The sequence below is a fragment of the Rhinatrema bivittatum genome, chromosome 11 (assembly GCF_901001135.1).
Source record: "Rhinatrema bivittatum chromosome 11, aRhiBiv1.1, whole genome shotgun sequence".
In the NCBI taxonomy this organism is placed as follows: Eukaryota; Metazoa; Chordata; class Amphibia; order Gymnophiona; family Rhinatrematidae; genus Rhinatrema; species Rhinatrema bivittatum.
In genome coordinates, this window is record NC_042625.1 from 60,631,375 (window position 1) to 60,650,983 (window position 19,609).

At 43.8% G+C, this 19,609-nt stretch overlaps 1 protein-coding gene across 2 annotated transcripts in view; it reads left to right on the forward strand.

Annotated features, from left to right (window-relative positions):
* Positions 1–19,609, forward strand: part of MED13L (mediator complex subunit 13L) — a 667,498-nt gene that overhangs the window by 221,836 nt on the left and 426,053 nt on the right. For both annotated transcript variants that reach the window (XM_029619261.1, XM_029619262.1), the window contains exon 3: positions 18,435–18,519. In XM_029619261.1, coding sequence (XP_029475121.1) covers positions 18,435–18,519 — 85 coding nt within the window. The remainder of the gene's footprint in view (positions 1–18,434; positions 18,520–19,609) is intronic.

Sequence of the window (19,609 nt, forward strand, 5' to 3'; positions counted from 1 at the left end):
TTCTTACCACATTAGGAGGAAAATTCTTTCTTTATGTGGCCAATATACAGTTTTACATGCCAAGTTTTGGTGATCGGTTACCAATCATTAGATTTAGACACTGTATGGATGTCACATGTACTTGGATGAAAAATTTGTATTTCTTAATGTGAACAAAATGTCTTATGGATAGGAAAAAGTAATCCACAGATAGACTATGCTAATTTTATATATGATGGGGGGTTTCATTACAGATGGTTAATGAGGCTAGGAATCTAGGGAGTTTTATTAGATACACAATTGACTTTTCAATCACAAATTAAGACGAAAGTGGGCTTTTTCAAGTTTAAAGTGCTAATGCATCTCAGGCACTGGTTGCCTAAAGATTTGTTTAGATCAGTTCTGCAAGTTGTGATATTTGGACAAATTAACTATTGCATGAGTCTGTTGGTTGGATTATCAGCAAAATATGTCAGAGCATTTCAGTTGTTGCTAAATGCAGCTGTTAGAATTTTGTCTGGTGTAAAATGTAATCTTCATTGGCTTCCAGTGAAGTGGAGAGCTCAGTTAAAAAAATTTAGTATGTTAGGGATGTGAACACTTAGTGCAGTGGTGTGATTGGCATAGCCTAGAGAGAGAATTCTGCAAGCCCACACTGACAGCTGGCAAACATACACTGGGATGGGATTGGTCAGGAGCTTTACTTTTAAACTCCTTTCCCCTCAGGTTAGGCCCTTGGGTTCTGGGGCCGGCAGGACTTAATTGATGATCTCACATGGCAAGGAGATTTATGGAGTCAGGCTGGGTCTGCAGGTGGCAAGCAAAGGAGTAGTCAAGATCCAGGCAAGGATCAGATCCAGAAGTCTGTCCAAGGTGAAGATGGACTGAATGAGGCAGGGCTGGTTGGATAAGATGAGGTAAGGCAGGGCTGGAGAGGCAAGGATGGCTGGACTAGATGAGAAAAGCAAGGCAAGCAGGAATTAAAGCAACATGCACTACACAAGGTAGGGAGACCTGTTGCTGAGGCGCCAGCTAGGAGCGTAGCTGGTGTTTAAATCCCCAGCTTGCTCTGACATCATCTCCTAGCACCTCCAGTGATTTCCCACCATGGGGTCTTTAAGTCCTGATGTATGCCTACAGGGACCAGCAGGGAAGGTATGGTGGCGGTGTCCCTGCCACAATGATGGTGTCTTTGGTGCTGGCAGCTGCCAGGAGTGAGCGTGGCCAGTCGCGGGGCCCTCCCGTAGCCATCCAAATATAACATAGTAATCATGTTTAAATGTGTTAAATTTTGAAAATCCCTGCTGTCTTATATTGATATGTATCTAATCACTTCCACAAAATTCTAAACAATGATCATCAAGGTCTTAACACCCTAAACATAATCCCTCAAAATCCTCCAAGAAACCTATGCTCTAATAACTCAGGCTACCTAAACATTCCCCCTATCAAAGATGCACATCTGGCAACCACAAGAGAAAGAGCCTTTTCAATTGCTTCACCTAAACTTTGGAACACCCTACCTAAATTCCTGAGAATCCAACATGACCTAAAAATATTCAAAAAGGACCTAAAAATACTAATGTTCCGCAAATTCTACACTGACCCTCAGACGTCTGATCATTCCAACTCTCAACTGAACTCTCAGTTATAAACCTCTTAATACATTCTCTTCACCCTGAACTGCATACCCTTCTCTTCCAACCTAATAATGCTCTCTGGACTTGATAGGCTTATTTCTGATATTGTTCAAATTGTTTTTTATTGTTGCACAACTGCTAAGAAAATGTATAACGTTCACATTGTTTTTTCTGTTACATAACTGCTAAGAAAAATGTATATTTTTGTAAACCGTTATGATGGCTCTACCGAATGACGGTATATAAAACGCAACAAATAAATAAATAAATAAATAAACAAACATAGTAATCATGTTTAAATGTGTTAAATTTTGAAAATCCCTGCTGTCTTATATTGATATGTATCTAATCACTTCTTACAGGCTTTTGACTAATTTATTGACAGTACAATCATTACATCTTTATAGGCTTAAATCCCTTCTGACATGGAGATTGAATGCACGGTATTCTCCGCTTTTTCCTAGAGAGGTGGAAGATGTTCTGATTTCTGCCAGAAAATTCTGCAGCTTCAAATAGAAGAGAATGTGACCATGGTGTACGACCAATCAGCTGGATCAGTCATGTAGCTTTAGTATCTGTTCTTCCTTTTGTCCTCAGGCCTTAGCACCTCTTCGGTCAGGGTTCATCTGAGTACCATTGCAGTGTATCAGCAGATGCAAGAGGCTCTGATCTCTCTCCGCCCTTTCGTATCAAAGTTTATGAAACTTAGGGCCTTATTTTCCAATATCGCATTGGTAACGCATTAGGGGGCGTTACCAATGCAAATGAGGCTTCTTTCGTGCAGTGGGGAAACATCGTGTGCGGCGATGTTTTCGCCATTCGCGAAAACATTAGCGCCGCACGCGATGTTTTCCCACTGCACGATGATTCTTTCAGTCTTTTATTGCGGTGCACGATAATTGCCGGTTTCTTTTATCGCGGTGCACGATATTTCAATAGTCCCAGACAGCCTGTTTCAGGCTCCTGGAGGGGGGGGAGAGAGAGAGAGAGAGAGAGAGAGAGAGCGAGCGAGCCTTACTATAGTGCCTATGCCCTACATAGGTATTTTAACCCCTACAGGAGGGCCACCTACTAACTCGGGGTGGGGATTAGGTATGAGCGTCGGGGGTTGGGGGCCACTTTCGCATTCCACATGAGACCTACGGACAGAACAGTGGTCTCTAGTGCAGATTTGCTGGCTGTCGGAGTGAGGACGCTCACTCCAAGAAGTGGTTTGGGCAACGTTCTCTCTACCTAGCTTGATGGACACTCTACCTGGGCAACAACATGCTAGGTGGAGAGAATGTTGGCCAAATCTCCGCTTGGAGTGAGCGTCCTCACTCCGACGGCCAGCAAATCTGCACTAGAGACCACTGTTCAGTCCGTAGGTCTCATGTGGAATGCGAAAGTGGCCCCCAACCCCCGACGCTCATACCTAATCCCCACCCCGAGTTAGTAGGTGGCCCTCCTATAGGGGTTAAAATACCTATGTAGGGCATAGGCACTATAGTAAGTCTCTCTCTCTCTCTCTCTCTCTCTCTCTCTCTCTCTCTCTCTCTCTCTCTCTCTCTCTCCCTCTCCCTCCCTCCCTCTCCCCCCCCCCCCCCCCTGAAACAGGCTGTCTGGGACTATCGTGGATGGCGGTAATCCTTTTCAGGCCTATAACGCGAGGTTGGAGTTGTAGTTATTAGCCGCGATAGCAGCCGCGCTAACACTGCGGCTGTTTCGCCGCACACGATACACAGGTTCCCGCTTTACATATGCTCCGCCCCCTGAATACCAAATGACTAATTTGCATTCGCAAATCGCGTTAACAGCTGTTAACGCGATTTGCGAATTTATCGCACGCGGTAAAGTGCTTGGAAAATGAGGCCCTTAGTCAGTAAACCTCCAGTGCCTTAATACCTCAATGCAGGTTGAGCTCAATACATGAAAACCTCCCTTCAAGTCTCTTGAGCTTAGTTTCTTACCTGGAAAGTGTTCTTCATCTTGGCTGTCACTTTGACACAGAGAGTAAGCAAACCTTAGGCTCTGATTTCATTCCATATTTATTTATTTTATTTATTTATTTAAGGCTTTTATATACCGATGTTCCTGTACTGATACATATCACGTCGGTTTACATAGAACCAAAGTTGGAAATTACATCAAACAAGAGGGTACAGATAACAGGGCTAACTTCGTATGAACTTATAGATAAAGTAGCGAATGACTTAAAATAAAATTAAATTATTATAAATATAAGTATAAATATACAAAATATAAATAAACATAAACAATCAACAAACTTGGATCTACAGCAGACTTGAAAAGCTTGAATGCATTATAACATACAGCTAGTCGGGAAATAATGAGATTAACTTATAAGATTAAATGGTTACGGCGTCGGACATCTCGCATATTGGGTTATGAAATGCGTGAATCTGACCCTGAGGGAAAGACCTTTAAGTGAAGGCTTTTGTGAAAAGCCAAGTTTTGAGCTTCTTTTTGAAAGTCCGACTACAAGTTTCTAGCCGAAGGTCTGTGGGGAGGGCATTCCAGTGAGAGGGGCTGGTGGTCTAGAATGCACGTTTCTTGAGCGATGACTTGGCTGGAGGTGCATATAAGGTGCCTAAGTAGCTGGTTCTGATTGGTCTCGATGAAGCGTGGGGACGATGTGGGTCACTTAGATTTAGCGAAGTTTGGGAATGAATGGTCTTGTGGGTTATGGTTAGTACTTTGAATATGATTCTAAATTTAATAGGGAGCCAGTGTAGGTTTTTTAGAATAGGTGTGATGTGTTCTCCTCTACTAGAGTTGGTTAGGATCCTGGCAGCCGAGTTCTGCAGCATTTGTAATGGTTTGGTGGTGATAGCTGGGAGGCCAATTAGCAGAGAGTTGCAATAGTCAATTTTTGAAAATAGAATAGTTTGGAGGACTGTTCTAAAGTCCTGAAAGTGGAGGAGAGGTTTTAGCTTTTTCAATATGTGTAGCTTGTGAAAACATTCTTTCGTAGTGTTTGTGACAAATTTTTTGAGATTCAGCCTATTGTCGATAGTAACACCGAGGTCTCTTACATGAGTGGGGGAGATCATTAGCGGTGTGATTAGATTGTTGGCAGCCTGACAGTTGTCATCCAGGGTGATCAGCATAAGTTCGGTTTTTGCAGTATTGAGAACTAAGTTAAGGCTAGTGAGGAGGGAATTTATGGACTGTAGACAATTGTTCCAGAAGTTGATGGTGTTGGAGATAGATTCAGTGATAGGCAACAGGATCTGGACGTCGTTGGCGTATATGAAGAGTGTGATCTGTAGACTTGAGAGCAGATGACATAGTGGGAGAAGATAAATGTTAAACAGGGTTGGGGAGAGGGAGGATCCTTGTGGGACTCCAAGAGTGGACTTGACCGGGTGTGATTCCTTGTTGCTTATTCTGACCTTGAATGTCCTATTGTTAAGGAATGATCTGAACCATTCAAGGGCTGATCCTGAGATGCCTATGTCTGAGAGCCGGTTGATGAGGATAGAATGCTTTACAGTGTCGAAAGCTGCAGATATATCGAGAAGTGCCAGGAGGTAGGGGGTCTTTTTCTCCAAGCCGGAGAGGACTCTGTCCGTCAATATTCACCATTCATTATACCTTCACTTTTTTTCATAATAGAGTGGTTCTGCGAATTCACCCCAAGTTCATTGCAGAAGTGGTATCTGCATTTCACATTAAGCTATTGTGCTAAATATATTCTTTCCAAGTCCATATGCTCACAAATGGGAATGGGCTCTTTAAGCCTTGGACTGTAATAGAATCCTGTTTGTGTTGATCCCAATAGATTGTGCAAAGGGCAGTTACCAAATTCTGTCCTATTGGCTTATGTTGCATCCATCAGTCGCAGACGGCTGTGACCGCTCTGCGTTACCTTTTTCTTCCCTTTTCCTCCTCTTTGGGCAAAATGGCTGCCTCCAGTGCTGAGTGCTGAGGGCCTCGGCGTCTCCAGTCTAAGATGGGTGTTCCAGTCCGCCATGCTCACTCCCGTGGCCTCCTAGGGTGCGCACACGCGCACCTCTCCTATGCTCAAATACACGTCATGGCGAGAACCTCGGGGGGACCCAACCGCATGATGTCAATACCTCCAGGCATTTCAAGCCTCTGCTTCGCTACCACCATTGAGTTAGCAAGGACTTCGGTTAAGCTACTCTGACCGCTCTAAGCTGCTCGCTTAGACGCCGCTCTACACTCCAAGGGTCTCACTCCTTTTGAAGCTCTAAACACCCGCTCCTCGGGGGTCTCTCGCTTCCATCTCCCTTCGGGGCCTTACTAATTGAGACAACCGCTCCTCGGGAGTCTCTCTCTCTCTCTTATTCTACAGGATCTCTGGACTACTGGGTACTCACTCCTCGAGGGCCTACCGTTCTAGAATCCTGTACCACGGTCCTTCGGTCCCACCATTCTCTACCAGAAAGATGCCTAATCTCCTGTGAGTACCTTTGCGATCTGGTGCTCCAACGCCACCCACCAGGGTCGGCGCTGCCCGGTCCTCGCCTCTCTGAAACATCTGGGTGAGAATCTACTTTTGAGACTGTTGACCTCAGTGCCTTATCTTCCTGCTTCATTTCATCTACCCACAGCAGTACAATAAAGCCTTCCATTCTATCTGTGTCTGGTGTCTGAGTTTAGCCTATTGCTGTGTTCCCCATGGGGCTCCTCCCTGTGGGCGGAGTCATCTGCACAACGACCAAGGATCCACAATGCCACAAACACAGTAGGCTAATGGACTATATAGTAGGGATGTGAATCGGATCCGATATCGGATCCGATTCTGGTTCCGATTCACATCTCTATAGATGTGAATCGGATCCAATATCGGATGTGAATCGGATCCGATATCGGATCCGATTCACATCTCTACTATATAGTATACTGTTACATGCTGGCTGGTTTATACATTATAGGATGTGTCAAAGGTCATCAAATAAGAGAGCCGTGATTATTTCAGAGACCCATGTCAGGGCCACTTCCATTGAAGACATCTTCAAAGCTGCTACTTGGTTATCTGTTTACAGATTCACATCCCATTACTGTTTGAATAGTATGTCTTGAGGAAATAGTAACTTTGGACAAAGAGTTCTGCACAGCCTGTTCACATAGTAGTCAAAGTTCCACTTGGTCAGGACAAAGTTGTCCTTTATGTATTGGTTTGCAATGCAACTCTCAGTTTTGGACTCCCCATGGTCATAGATAATTCATATCTGCTTGTTGACGGTGAAAGCAAGTTTGCTTACCTGCACGGATCGGCAGTTACTACTATAAACAATTTGCTTTTCAGACTTGACAGACCATATGGTCTTTTTCTGCCATCATTTACTGTGTTAATAAGTTACCTGTAAACAGGGTTCTCCATATACAGCAGGTTGAATTGGCCATACTTATCCACCTGTCTCCTTGGAGTTTCGACTAATTTGCTAAAACGTAAGCTCTGGAAGAGTCTGAGTGTGCCTGTGGGAACTCCTGGTACGTGCTCAGTGAAATATGGAGGAGAACTGTGTTTGTTCCTGGGGAAAGGCCCTAACTTAACATCTGGTGACACATGTCCCAATAATTCTGACCAGAATTTGGGGATCCTATTTATTTAGTTCAATTTGTATATCAGCTTTGGTCCTGATCAGTGCTCCCTCCAGGAGTGACCAAGTGTATGCAAATTTTTTTTCGTTGGAGCAACAATTTTTTAAACCAACAATTTTTGAGTGTCACTTTGTGTGTATAGCACAAAGAAAAATGTATGTGAGCAACCATGTAAAACATGTTAGCGATGCTCTGAAATGTATGAGCAATCACTCATGCGCTCAGCTTAAAGGGAACTGTGATCCTGATTTCTTTTATATACTGGGACACTACATATACCTTCAGTAATAGAACCATTTCATCCATTGTGACCACTATGTTTATTTGGTTTAAAGCAAGAGAACTGCAAAGCAAACTCTTGAGGTCTCAGGCTGCTCTAAGAAAGCAAGTTTACTTAGCTCTAAACAGGGTCTCCATAGACAACAAGATGAATTAGCCATAACTTGTGGGTGACTACATCAGACAGCGCTAACATGGACCCAGCTCTGAGAGGAGGGAATGGTTCTATTACTGATGGTATCCCAGTATATTTAAGAAATCAGGACCAAGTCTCAAGACTAAACTAAACACATCTATTAACACATGCAGTTTATATTCAGTGTTCTGCTTCTTTAGCTTGCCTTTATATGGAGCCTGAATCTCTTACCCCTGGCAGCTTATTAGTTCTATCCCCAAAACCAGGGCTGGTGTACAAATTTAACTCATTAAGTAAGAACCCCAAATTCTGGTCAGAATTAGTGGGACGTGTCATTAGATGTCAAGTTTTAGGGTCTTTCTCCAGGCACAAACACAGTTCTTCTCCATACTTAAATTCAAGGGTTTTATTTACAAGACACCAGTGTCTTTACAAGTGGCTATGAACCCATCCAACTTTTCATTACTCACTGTGCATGTTTATCCTGGTCTGATTATACCAAGTTGCTTCACCAGTATCTCATTTCAAAGTTCAGGCATACTCTGCAGCAGCAGCAGCTTTTGATACGGTTCCACACAGGAGACTGGTGAATAAAATGAGAAGCTTAGGAGTGAGTGCCGAGGTGGTGACCTGGATTGCAAACTGGTTGACGGACAGAAGACAATGTGTGATGGTAAATGGAGCTCTCTCTGAAGAGAGGGAGGTTTTAAGTGGTATACCACAAGGATCGGTGTTGGGACCGGTCCTGTTCAATATATTTGTGAGCGAAATTGCGGACGGGATAGAAGGTAAGGTTTGTCTTTTTGCGGATGACACTAAGATCTGCAACAGAGTGGACACGCCGGAAGGAGTGGAGAGAATGAGATGGGATTTAAGGAAGCTGGAAGAGTGGTCGAAGATATGGCAGCTGAGATTCAATGCCAAGAAGTGCAGAGTCATGCATATGGGGAGTGGAAATCCGAATGAACTATATTCGATGGGGGGAGAAGGGCTGATGTGCACGGAGCAGGAGAGAGACCTTGGGGTGATAGTGTCTAATGATATGAAGTCTGCGAAACAATGCGACAAGGCGATAGCAAAAGCCAGAAGAATGCTGGGCTGCATAGAGAGAGGAATATCGAGTAAGAAAAGGGAAGTGATTATCCCCTTGTATAGGTACCTGGAGTACTGTGTTCAGTTCTGGAGACCGTATCTACAAAGAGACAAGGACAAGATGGAAGCGGTACAGAGAAGGGCGACCAGGAAGGTGGAGGGTCTTCATCGGATGACATACGAGGAGAGATTGAACAATCTAAATATGTACTCCCTGGAGGAAAGGAGGAGCAGGGGTGATATGATTCAGACTTTCAGATACTTGAAAAACTTTAATGATCCAAAGACAACGACAAACCTTTTCTGTCGGAAAAAAATCAGCAGAACCAGAGGTCACGAGCTGAGGCTCCAGGGAGGAAGACTAAGAACCAATGTCAGGAAGTATTTCTTCACGGAAAGGGTGGTGGATGCCTGGAATGCCCTTCCGGAGGAAGTGGTGAAGTCTAAAACTGTGAACGACTTCAAAGGGGCGTGGGATAAACACTGTGGATCCATCAAGTCTAGAGGGCGTGAATAAAGAGGAGGCATTCAAACACTGCACGGAGCGGCAGTAGCCACAGAGGCATTCACGGAGTGGGATGCCAGTGGCCAGTAGTTGGTGTTCCACCTTCACGGAGCGGAAGGATGGAGGGCTGCTATCTCAAAAAATAAAAAAATAAAAACAGGGGTGGGTAAGAGTATGGGGTAAGGGTGTGGCCTGCTTGTTACAGCGGTTGCTACCCCTAATTGATTAGGGCTGGAGGGTACTGGAAGCCATTAGTAACAGGTGGGAGAGAAAAAAAGGGGAAAAAAATGGATAAAGTGCGTAGCTTGCTGGGCAGACTAGATGGGCCGTTTGGTCTTCTTCTGCCGTCATTTCTATGTTTCTATGTTTCTACCATGCAGCTTTAAGCCAATAAATTGCTAGAACACTGGGCCTTTCCCAGCAACCTCTTTTCAAACTCCCAAGGATTAATCTGAATTCTCAGAGTTGGTGCTGCGTCCCAGGCTAACAATGGCCCGAGGCTGTCTTAATTTAAACCACTCTATAGCCTCACAAGCAGTGCACCGGTATAGGTATAGGGTAGACCCTTGTTCAAAGACTGCCAAACACCCATTTTGCCCTGACACCAGGATATTATAATACTTAGTGTTTCTGCATTGCTTTACATATATTTAACTATAATCTCATAAACTACGGTATACAAAATGTTTTGAAGAGATGTACGTAAAATAATCACAGTTTGGGATTGTGATCCAATAAAAACTGCCCAAGGAAAAATTTCCAGGTTCTGGATCCAAAAATGATTCAATATAAGGAAGGAATGGTGTCGACTCAAGTTGTCCAATATTTCAAAAGTTCAAACATAAATTGTATTGATTCTCAATAGCATGTCAAACCACAGTAATTCAGAATCCAGATTAATGGGGGACTGAGTATTTTCTGGCTTCTGAGTAACTGATGTATGCAGTTCAAAATATATTGTAATAAAAATGCATTGATAATGACTGTGGAAGTATCTTAAAGATTTGAAAGTGCATTGCTCTCCACCATGGCAGGATTTGCAGAAGTGTACTATATGCCATTACGTGATTTGTTCTGTATCTGTAGCCACTCACAGCACAGCACGTTGGTAGCCACAGGATGATGATCTATTTGTTGTCACATCACCTGTTAAGAATGTTCTGACCTGGAGGAGGGTGAGGAGGATGCAGATTGGAGCACAGTGTATGATAGTGGCTCAATGATTGAAAGTATCACTGTAACTTTGGATAAAGTATCAGATGCTATGAATCTATGAAGTACTATGCTGGGTCAGACCAAGGTCCATTGAGCTGAGCATTCTGTCTCTGACATTGGCCAGTATGGGTCACAATTATCTGTCAGATCCCCAGTAGTTGATCTATTTCTTGTATTTCACTCCCAGGGATAAGCGTTGGCATTCCCAAATCTACCTGGTTAATAACGTTTATGGACCTCATTTAGAATAATGTGTACAATTCTGGAGTCTGCGCCTTCAAAAGGATTATAAACAAGATGCAGTCTGTACAGAGGGTGGCTTCTAAAATGGTCAGTAGTCTTTGTTCTAAAGCATATGGGGATAATCTTAAAGATCTAAACATGTATACTCTAGAGGAAAGGTAAGATGGGGAGATATGATGAGACATTCAAATATTTCAAAGGTTGCCCTACACAGGAGCTTAACCTTTTTCAATGTAAAGGAGGCTCTAAAATGAGGGGTCATGAGATGAAGGCAAAAGGGGGTAGGTTCAGGAGTAATCTTTAGAAATATTTCTTTACAGAGAGGTTGGTGGATGCATGGAGTATCTTCCCAGTGGAGGTGGTGGAGACAAAAACAGTATCTGAACTCAAGAAAGCATGGGATAAATATACGGTATCTCTGAGGAAGTGATGCTAAATTAATTGGACGGATGGGCAGACTGGATGGACCTTATAGAGTTTTTCTGCTCTCATGTTTCTGTATTTAGAGTAATCCTTGATTAAGAATTCCTTTAATTTCACGCTCTTTTCAATTTGCTGTCCTCAGCTTCTGATGTCCTAGCTTGGGAGGCTATACAGAAAGTTAAACCTCTTCTGCTTTTAGCTGCCAACATCAGAGAGAACTCAGATCCTAACACCAAAACATTTATTGAATGATAAACAGTTTGACCCTCACTGCAAATGGTATGATATTGAAGATAACTAGACAGATGGCAGAAGTGATACTATGATGAGGAACTCTGAGAGCTCAATCAAAGGCAGAAGACTGTAGCCATAGAGGAAGTTGTAATTGCCAGCAGATATCTGAAACCAGTAGCCAGGAGGGAAAGGAAGCAACGTGAAAAGAACAATGCTTCTAGGAACCTGCAGAGGACCCAGGAGAGCTGCAAACTTGTCCAGATCAAGTTCCAAACTGAACTTTCAGCAGGAAATAGGGTCTCCCAGGGTTCCAAGAGGCAAAAGACCAATAGGAAGAAGCAAGAGAACATAGACAGAGGAGGAGCAAAAAGGAACAGTTCCAGTCAGCTCATCAACATTTAAACAGTAACCAGTAAGGTTAGCACTGCAACATGAAGAGAACCTAAGCTAAGCAATGACCTAAACTGATGTAGGCAGCAATGTAATGAAGAAACATAATATACATATACCGAACATTTAAATATGCTGAGAGGCAGAACACTCTTCATCCACTTAACAAGCTTTCTCTAGAGCAGGGGTCGGGAACCTTTTTGGCTGAGAGAGCCATGAACGCCACATATTTTAAAATGTAATTCCGTGAGAGCCATACTAACTACAACCCCCCACCCTCCTGACTCCCCCAAGACCTACCAAATTAATTTACTACAACTCCCTACTCTCCTGACGCCCCCAAGACCTGCCAAATTAATTTACTACAACCCCCCATCCTCCTAACCCCCCCACCCCCTAAGACCTGCCAAAAGTCCCTGGTGATCCAGCGAGGGTCCAGGGCTCGCAGACAAATCTTTAATAAAAAAGTAAAAATCTAACACATCCCCCACCCTCCTGATGCCCCCCAAGACCTCCAAAATTAATTTACTACAACTCCCACCCTCCTGACCCCCCCCCAAGACCTGCCAAAAGTGCCTGGTGGTCCAGGAGCGGTCCGGGAACGATCTCCTGGACTTGGGCTGTCGGCTGCCAGTAGTCAAAATGACGCCGACGGCCCTTTGCCCTCACTATGTCACTGGGGTCGACCAATGGCGGCGGTAGCCCCTGTGACATAGTAAGGGCAAAGGGCCGTCGACGCCATTTTGATTACTGGCAGCCGACGGCCCTTTGCCCTTACTATGTCAAAGGGGGCTACCGCTGCCATTGGTCGACCCCAGTGACATAGTGAGGGCAAAGGGCCGTCGGCGCCATTTTGACTACTGGCAGCCGACAGCCCAAGTCCAGGAGATCGCTCCCGGACCGCTCCTAGACCCCCGCTGGACAACCAGGGACTTTTGGCAGGTCTTGGGGGGGGGTCAGGAGGGTGGGGGTTGTAGTAAATTAATTTTGGAGGACTTGGGGGGGCATCAGGAGGGTGGGGGATTTTGTTACATCTTTACTTTTTTATTAAAGATTTGTCTGCGAGCCAGATGCAGCCATCAAAAGAGCCATATCTGGCTCCCGAGCCATAGGTTCCTGACCCCTGCTCTAGAGCAGTGTTTCCCAACCCTCTCCTGGAGGCACACCTAACCAGTCGGGTTTTCAGGTTTGCCACAATGAATATGCATGATATAGATTTGCATATGTTGGAGACCCAGGGTATGCAAATCTATTTCATGCATATTCATTGTGGCAAACCTGAAAACCCGACTGGTTAGGTGTGCCTCCAGGAGAGGGTTGGGAAACACTGCTCTAGAGGATGCCATCTGTAATCTATTATCTACCTAACAGATGCATAAAGTGAAGGCAAAAGCCAGGAGGATACTTGGATAGGGAAGAGAGTGGTCAGCAGAAAAAAGGAGACAATATTGCCCTGTATATGTCTCTGGTGAGAACATATTTGGAAAATTCTGTACGATTTTGGAGACCATGCCTTGAAAAGGATATAAACCAGATAGAGTCAGTTTAGAGGGTAGCTGCTATAAAGGTCAGTGGTTTTTGTTAAAAAGCATAAAGAGAGAGACCTGAATATCCTAGAGGAAAGGCAGTTTAGGGGAGATATGATAGACATTTAAATACCTCTAAAGTATTAATGTAGGGGAGGCAGGTCTCTACCAACGGAAAGGATGCTGTGGATTGGTCATGGGATGAGGGTGAAAGGGGATAGACTCAGGAGTAATCTAAGGAAATATTTCTTAGTGGTGGATCCATGCGACAGCCTCCCAGTGGAGGTGGTATACACAAGGACAGCATGTGAATTTAAAAAAAAAAAAAAAGCACAAGTTAAGCACACATGATCTCTGAGGGTGTAGTAGGGATTGTAGAAATGAATAGTTGTGGATGAACTGACAAGATAGGCGGCATGGTCTTTTTCTGCCATCACATTTTCTTATACACATGCATAATGTTTGCAAATTGAATCGAATTTGCTCCCATCAGTATAAAATTCTTTAATTTGCAGGATAACATTTGAATCATTCTGTGTACTTCCTCAGCAAACCACAACTCAGAAAAGTGTTTGTACTACACTTCACTTACTATGATACTTTGCCATCAGCAGGTATGTGTGACACCTGTTATTCTGCAAAATCCCATACCTACCTCATCTCTTCATTTAATCTTTGTTTCAAGGCTGGGGAACAATTATTGTTCTAGTTCAATATCTACAATTTGCTTGCAGTGCATTTTTTTCAAAGCATAGTTTTCCTGGAAGGAAGCTACAAACTAGCTAGGGTAAGACATTTTTAAAATGTATATTGAGTACTACATTTCCATTATTGATTAACTGCAGTCACTGTATGCTAACTCACAGTTCTCATTCTGAGAAGATCTACTGAGATTTGCAACAGGGGAGGAAGCAGTGTAAAATGATTTGAAAATCATTTCTTAAAATAAAATTAATACCTTTGGTTTCATTATTCAACATTTCTGACATTAAATCATGCTCCTTAAAAGGAGAACTCTTCCAGTGATGAACACAGAACAGGAAGTCAGAGCAGCCCCTGTGTTTTACTCTCACCTCTGTGGCTGGTTCCTACTCTCTAAAACTAAGTATCCCCAAATCTGACCCTCAAGAGCCCCAACCCAGTCTGATTTTCAGGATTTCCACAATGAATATGCATGAGATATATTTGCATTAACTGCCTCCTCTGTATACAAATAAAATGTCATACATATTCATTGTGGAAGTCCTGAAAACCAGATTGGTGAAGTAATTTCAAGAACCAGATTAAAAACCACCAGAGTTTAAAGGGTTTCAGAGTCTATATCCTTAAGCCTCTCCTTTCCAAGATTAGTTTGGTCTTAGAGAAAGGGAATGCTCTGTTAGTTATCTTCCTTGATATGACAGCTGCCTTTGATACCATTGATCACCAACTTCTGCCTGCTTATCTTGCAGAAATCAGAATTTGTGATACAGCTTTGCAGTGGTTTACATAATTTCTGTCTGATAGAACTTTTCAAGTACATTGGATCTCAAATTTCTCACATTCCCATCCTCTCAGTACTCTTATTTGCCTCATTGTTTCTTCTATTTTTCTACTGCTATCTTGGCAACCCCTCAAACAGATTATTTAAGTTACAAAATAGAAAGAAAGAAGAGTATGGAAAAGCCCAGGCCCATTGTTATGCTGCAGGGCATATTTACTGGGCTAAACCTTGGAGGAGACTGGCCAGGGAATTCAACTGGTCCTGTTTGTTCTATACCTGGAGTGCCAGTCCTGCAATGGCTTGGGCTGGGAATGTGTCCACCAAGCTCATGACCTCATTAATCTGTAAGGATTATGACCTCTTGTGCTGTGGCAAGGTTGATGCAGCCTAGTAGGCCCTTGCTGGCAGCTGGCAAACATGCAATTGCTAGGACAAGCTGAAGCATTGCCTAAACCAGACCTGTTCCCTGCAGGTGGGTCCCAAGGGCGAACCAGGAGAGAGTCCGTGGATTTACCGAGAGACAGAGCAGGTAGCAGGTAGGACATAGAATACAAGGCAAGGTCAGATCCAGGCGGCAAGCAAGGGAGTAGTCCAAGTCTGAGGCAGAGATCAGAACCAGAGAATCAGTCCAAGACAGACAAGACTCAGAGGGACAAGCAAGACAAGACTGAGGACAAACACAAAGCAGGCAGACAAGGAGAGACAACAGAGAATAAGGCAAAGACAGGAAATGAGCCAGGCTGAACGTGACGAGGCTGAACGTGGCAAGGCATGGCATGGAGCAACACACTGCGCTAGGCAAGGGGACCCGTTGCTGAGTCACTGAAGGAAGCGCAACTGGGGTTTAAATTCCCTGCCATGCTAACGTCATCGTAAGCATGCCGGCCTGAGATTCCCACTGTGGTGCCTAGAAAGGATGTGGGGGTGCGCACATGTGCCTTAGGAAAGGCACAGTTAAACGGGCTCTGCAGATGCTGGTGGCATTTTGTGGATATCCTAAGCTTAGTCCAATTTTCTATCTTCTGGAACTATTTTCTTTTTTCTTTCAGGTTTTCTATTTATTTGTTTATATTTTGTATCTCTAAAGTACAGTATATTCCTGGTAGCATTAATCAAATAACCATAGTATCCGACCCTTCAGTTTGCCACTAATGGCTCTAGGTCCCTTACTATGAGGATTAGTAACAGCATTGGGATTTTCCATTCTCTTTCAGTCTCTCCACTGAGCTGTGATTGGCTATCCTAGGGCATAAGGCGGAGCTAAAGGTAAAGAGAGCATGGTCATTTTGAGTTAGGTTTTGAAGAGTAAGAAGCTGTTTTCATTTTCCCTTGTGCTTAGAGATTCCTCATCAGTACACTTCCTGCCTGAGAGGGTCTGCCTCCCGTTTTGAAGAGAGAGAGGTTTTTGTGGATTTTGGCCAGGTTTTTGATAAGTTTTCTTGTTCTGGGGAGTACTCTGTGCTTTGGAGAGGGGCAACACCTCCAATCCTGAAGCAGAGGCTGGAGATCTGTGAGTTAACCCTCTACTCCTTAGAGCAGAGCTTTCCAAACTTTTCATGTTGGTGACACACTTTTTAGACAGACATAATTTCACGACACGGTAATTCAGTCTACTAGTAAACCAGAGGTTAAAGGTTAAACGAACGAAACATATTTCGACAATTTATGTATGTTTCCTTAAATATATACATAAATAAAATGTTTCACGACACAACCTATCTCATGAAAACCTTAAATTTATATTAAAAATATATATTCCAAGATTCATGTTATTGTTATAATTTATGAGAAACAATAATAAAACAAATTGTCTGTCCCCCACACACTCATCTCTCTCCTCCCCCCAGCACATGTCTGGCCCCCACACTCATGTACCTCGTCTTTTTGATTGTTGCCAGTTAAGTGCTTCACTCCCTTCCATGATCACCAGACACTGCTGCTTGCTGTCAGCACTCCTCATGGCCAGGCCTCATCGGCAGCAGCAGCCAATGCAAGGATGGCTGGGCTTGTTCCACCCAACAAGCCCCCCAAAAAAACGCGATTGACAGCAAAAATCACCCAATAATAAGCAACCCATAAACTGAAAAAAAAAGTGAATCTCTAGAAAAAAAAAAAGCCCAAACTCGCATCAGAGTTGACCGGGCTTGCGCGACACACCTGCACACTGCAGGCGACACACTAACGTGTCCCGACACACAGTTTGGAAAGCTCTGCCTTAGAGGATGCAAGACCAGTGACAGCATTACCCAGCTTGAGATATTTCAGAGACATTTGTTTTTTCTCCCTTTTTGTTAGTGTGGAGATTTTTTCCCACCCCTCTGCACAGTTGTGAAAGGAGATAGAGAGCTGTAAGCAGAACTGGAACATCAGGCTTCTCTCCCAGAGAGGTCATCTGAGGTTGTAACATCAAACCTTGAGAGATTCCCAACCGGATCTCCACACCAAAGGGATCAGGACACAAGCTGTGAGCTTCAGACTGAACTATGGACTCAAGTAGAATCTTTTTTGTGGCTTGGGACTCCCCCCTAGGATTTCCCAATCTACTGAGCTGTTTGCACAGATGAGGAGACAGTGGCAAGCTCCCTCCCAGGAGCTCGAGAGAAGGACACAAGCACCCCAATAGAAGAGACAATGTAAATAGTTCAAATGTGCAGTTTCATTTGTGGAATGTTTGTGGGACAGTGATTGAAGTTTTGGAAATAATCAATAAACTTTATATGAACACCCAGTTTGAGTTCAGCTTGTTTGTCCCTGAAGAGAATACATCACCACAATGATACACACACAGCAGGAGAAGCACTGCATCACCTGGGCCACAAAGACTTTCCTTTTCCCCCACAGCTCACTCCCTAGGAGGTGCACTAGCAAATGGTCCTAGGGGAAACAGCAACCCCCCCCCCCTCCCTTCCTTCCACAAAGGGTTACGCCATAGTAATAATTATTTCTTTGCACAATGACATCTTGGGGGGGGGGGGGGTTTGAAATCTTTCAAATAGTTTGTTTTGAAATATATTTTATTTTTCATTACTTTTTTTTATCACTTCAACCCTAAAATAATTCACTTGAATTTAAAAAAATATCTTAGTATGCATCTTTTGTAATCACAGGCAGCACTGAAATGGAGCACAAACAGAGATCCACAGTCGCACAACAGCAGGAGAACTGGTGCCTTTTTTCTATGTTTACACAGAATTGCTGAGGGTTTTATAAACTTGAATTATCTTCTGTGAAACAATGAAATCATTTTCAACTATTTTTTCATTACATGTTCAGGGAAATGTGTCTTTTTCCTAGGCTGTTAAAATAAGTCCTGATAATACCCCTTTCTTCGCATTCCATGTTGAAGATAATTTATTAACTAGGCTTTTAGACATCTGGATAAATCAATTATGGATTTAGAAGGTCAAATGCTAATATCAGTTCTATGAAATGCTATTAAAGTTAGTGAATGTATCTGCTGTCACAAAGTTTTGTTTAATCCTAAATTTCTATTGCTGTATTGAGACACACAGTACTTAATTTAAGCAGATTTTTACCTACATGTATTCCAGACCAGATATTTAAATGAACAGAAATTTAAGAATGTTTGTAACACTTCCATCTTGCTATAGCCAACTGTGTCAGTTTATTACCAGCAACCTTACTGAGAACATTGGTCTTTTATAAATACTGTGGAATTATTTCACTGATGGTATGCTAATTTTGTTTCTTCCAGTGGTAGAAGAAGGACTGTGGGAGAATGGGCTTTCTTATGAGTGTAGAACCCTGCTTTTCAAGGCAATCCACAATTTATTGGAAAGGTAAGTCAATATGATTCTAAAGCATGTTAGTGTATTAGTACTGCAATAGTACGGTGAATCATGGGAATTAACTGCTTTAATGTAAAATATATGTATCGACAGTTTATGTATGTGTGCATATATATGTGTGTGTGTATGCATGCATATGTATATAAATGTGTGTGTGTGTGTGTATATATATATATATATATATATATATATATGTTTGATTGTGTGTGTGTGTGTGTGTATATATATATATACAAGCCGTAAAGCCCGTTAAAACGGGCTACATCCCTCTGTCTCTCACCTCCCCCTCATTCTCTCTCCCCTCACTCTTCACCACCCCCCTCCCCCACCCACTCCTCCCCACCCTCCCTCTCCTCTCACTCAGTCCCCCCTCTCCCTCACACTCAGTCCCCCCTCTCCCTCCCTCCCACTCACTCAGTCCCCCTCTCCCTCCCTCCCACTCAGTCCCTCCCTTCACCCACCTCCATTTCCTCCCGGCGCCGTAAGCGCGACTTCCCGCAACCCTCACCCGGCTCCATTAACTCCTCCCGCTCCTGCCGGCAGATCTCGGGGGGGGGGGGGGTGTCACTCCCGCGCGCGCGGCAGTGACCCCCCCGAGATCTGCCGGCAGATCTGGGGAGGAGAAGCAGCGGCGCCGCGCGCGCTGCTTCTCCTCCCGCTCCTGCCGGCAGATCTCGGGGGGGGGGGGGGCGCGGGAGTGACACCCCCCCCCCCCGAGATCTGCCGGCAGATCTGGGGAGGAGAAGCAGCGGCACCGCGCACGCGCGGCGCCGCTGCTTCTCCTCCCGCTCCTGCGGCCCCACCGCTATTTTTTTTTTCTGACCGACGTCCTTGCCCGCACATGCGCAGTAGAGCTGCGCTCTACTGCGCATTTGCGGGCCGTCGGTCACAGGCCATTTATAAGGTAGATATATAAATATATAAAAGTGTACTGCTTTAGATATATACAGTAGCTTGCAAAAGTATTTGATCCACTAAAATGTCAGCAGTTTTTGTGGATTGCAAATGACACACAGATTTTCCAGACAGCATATTTATTGCAGACCACTACATAAGAACACAACATAAGAAATGCCATACT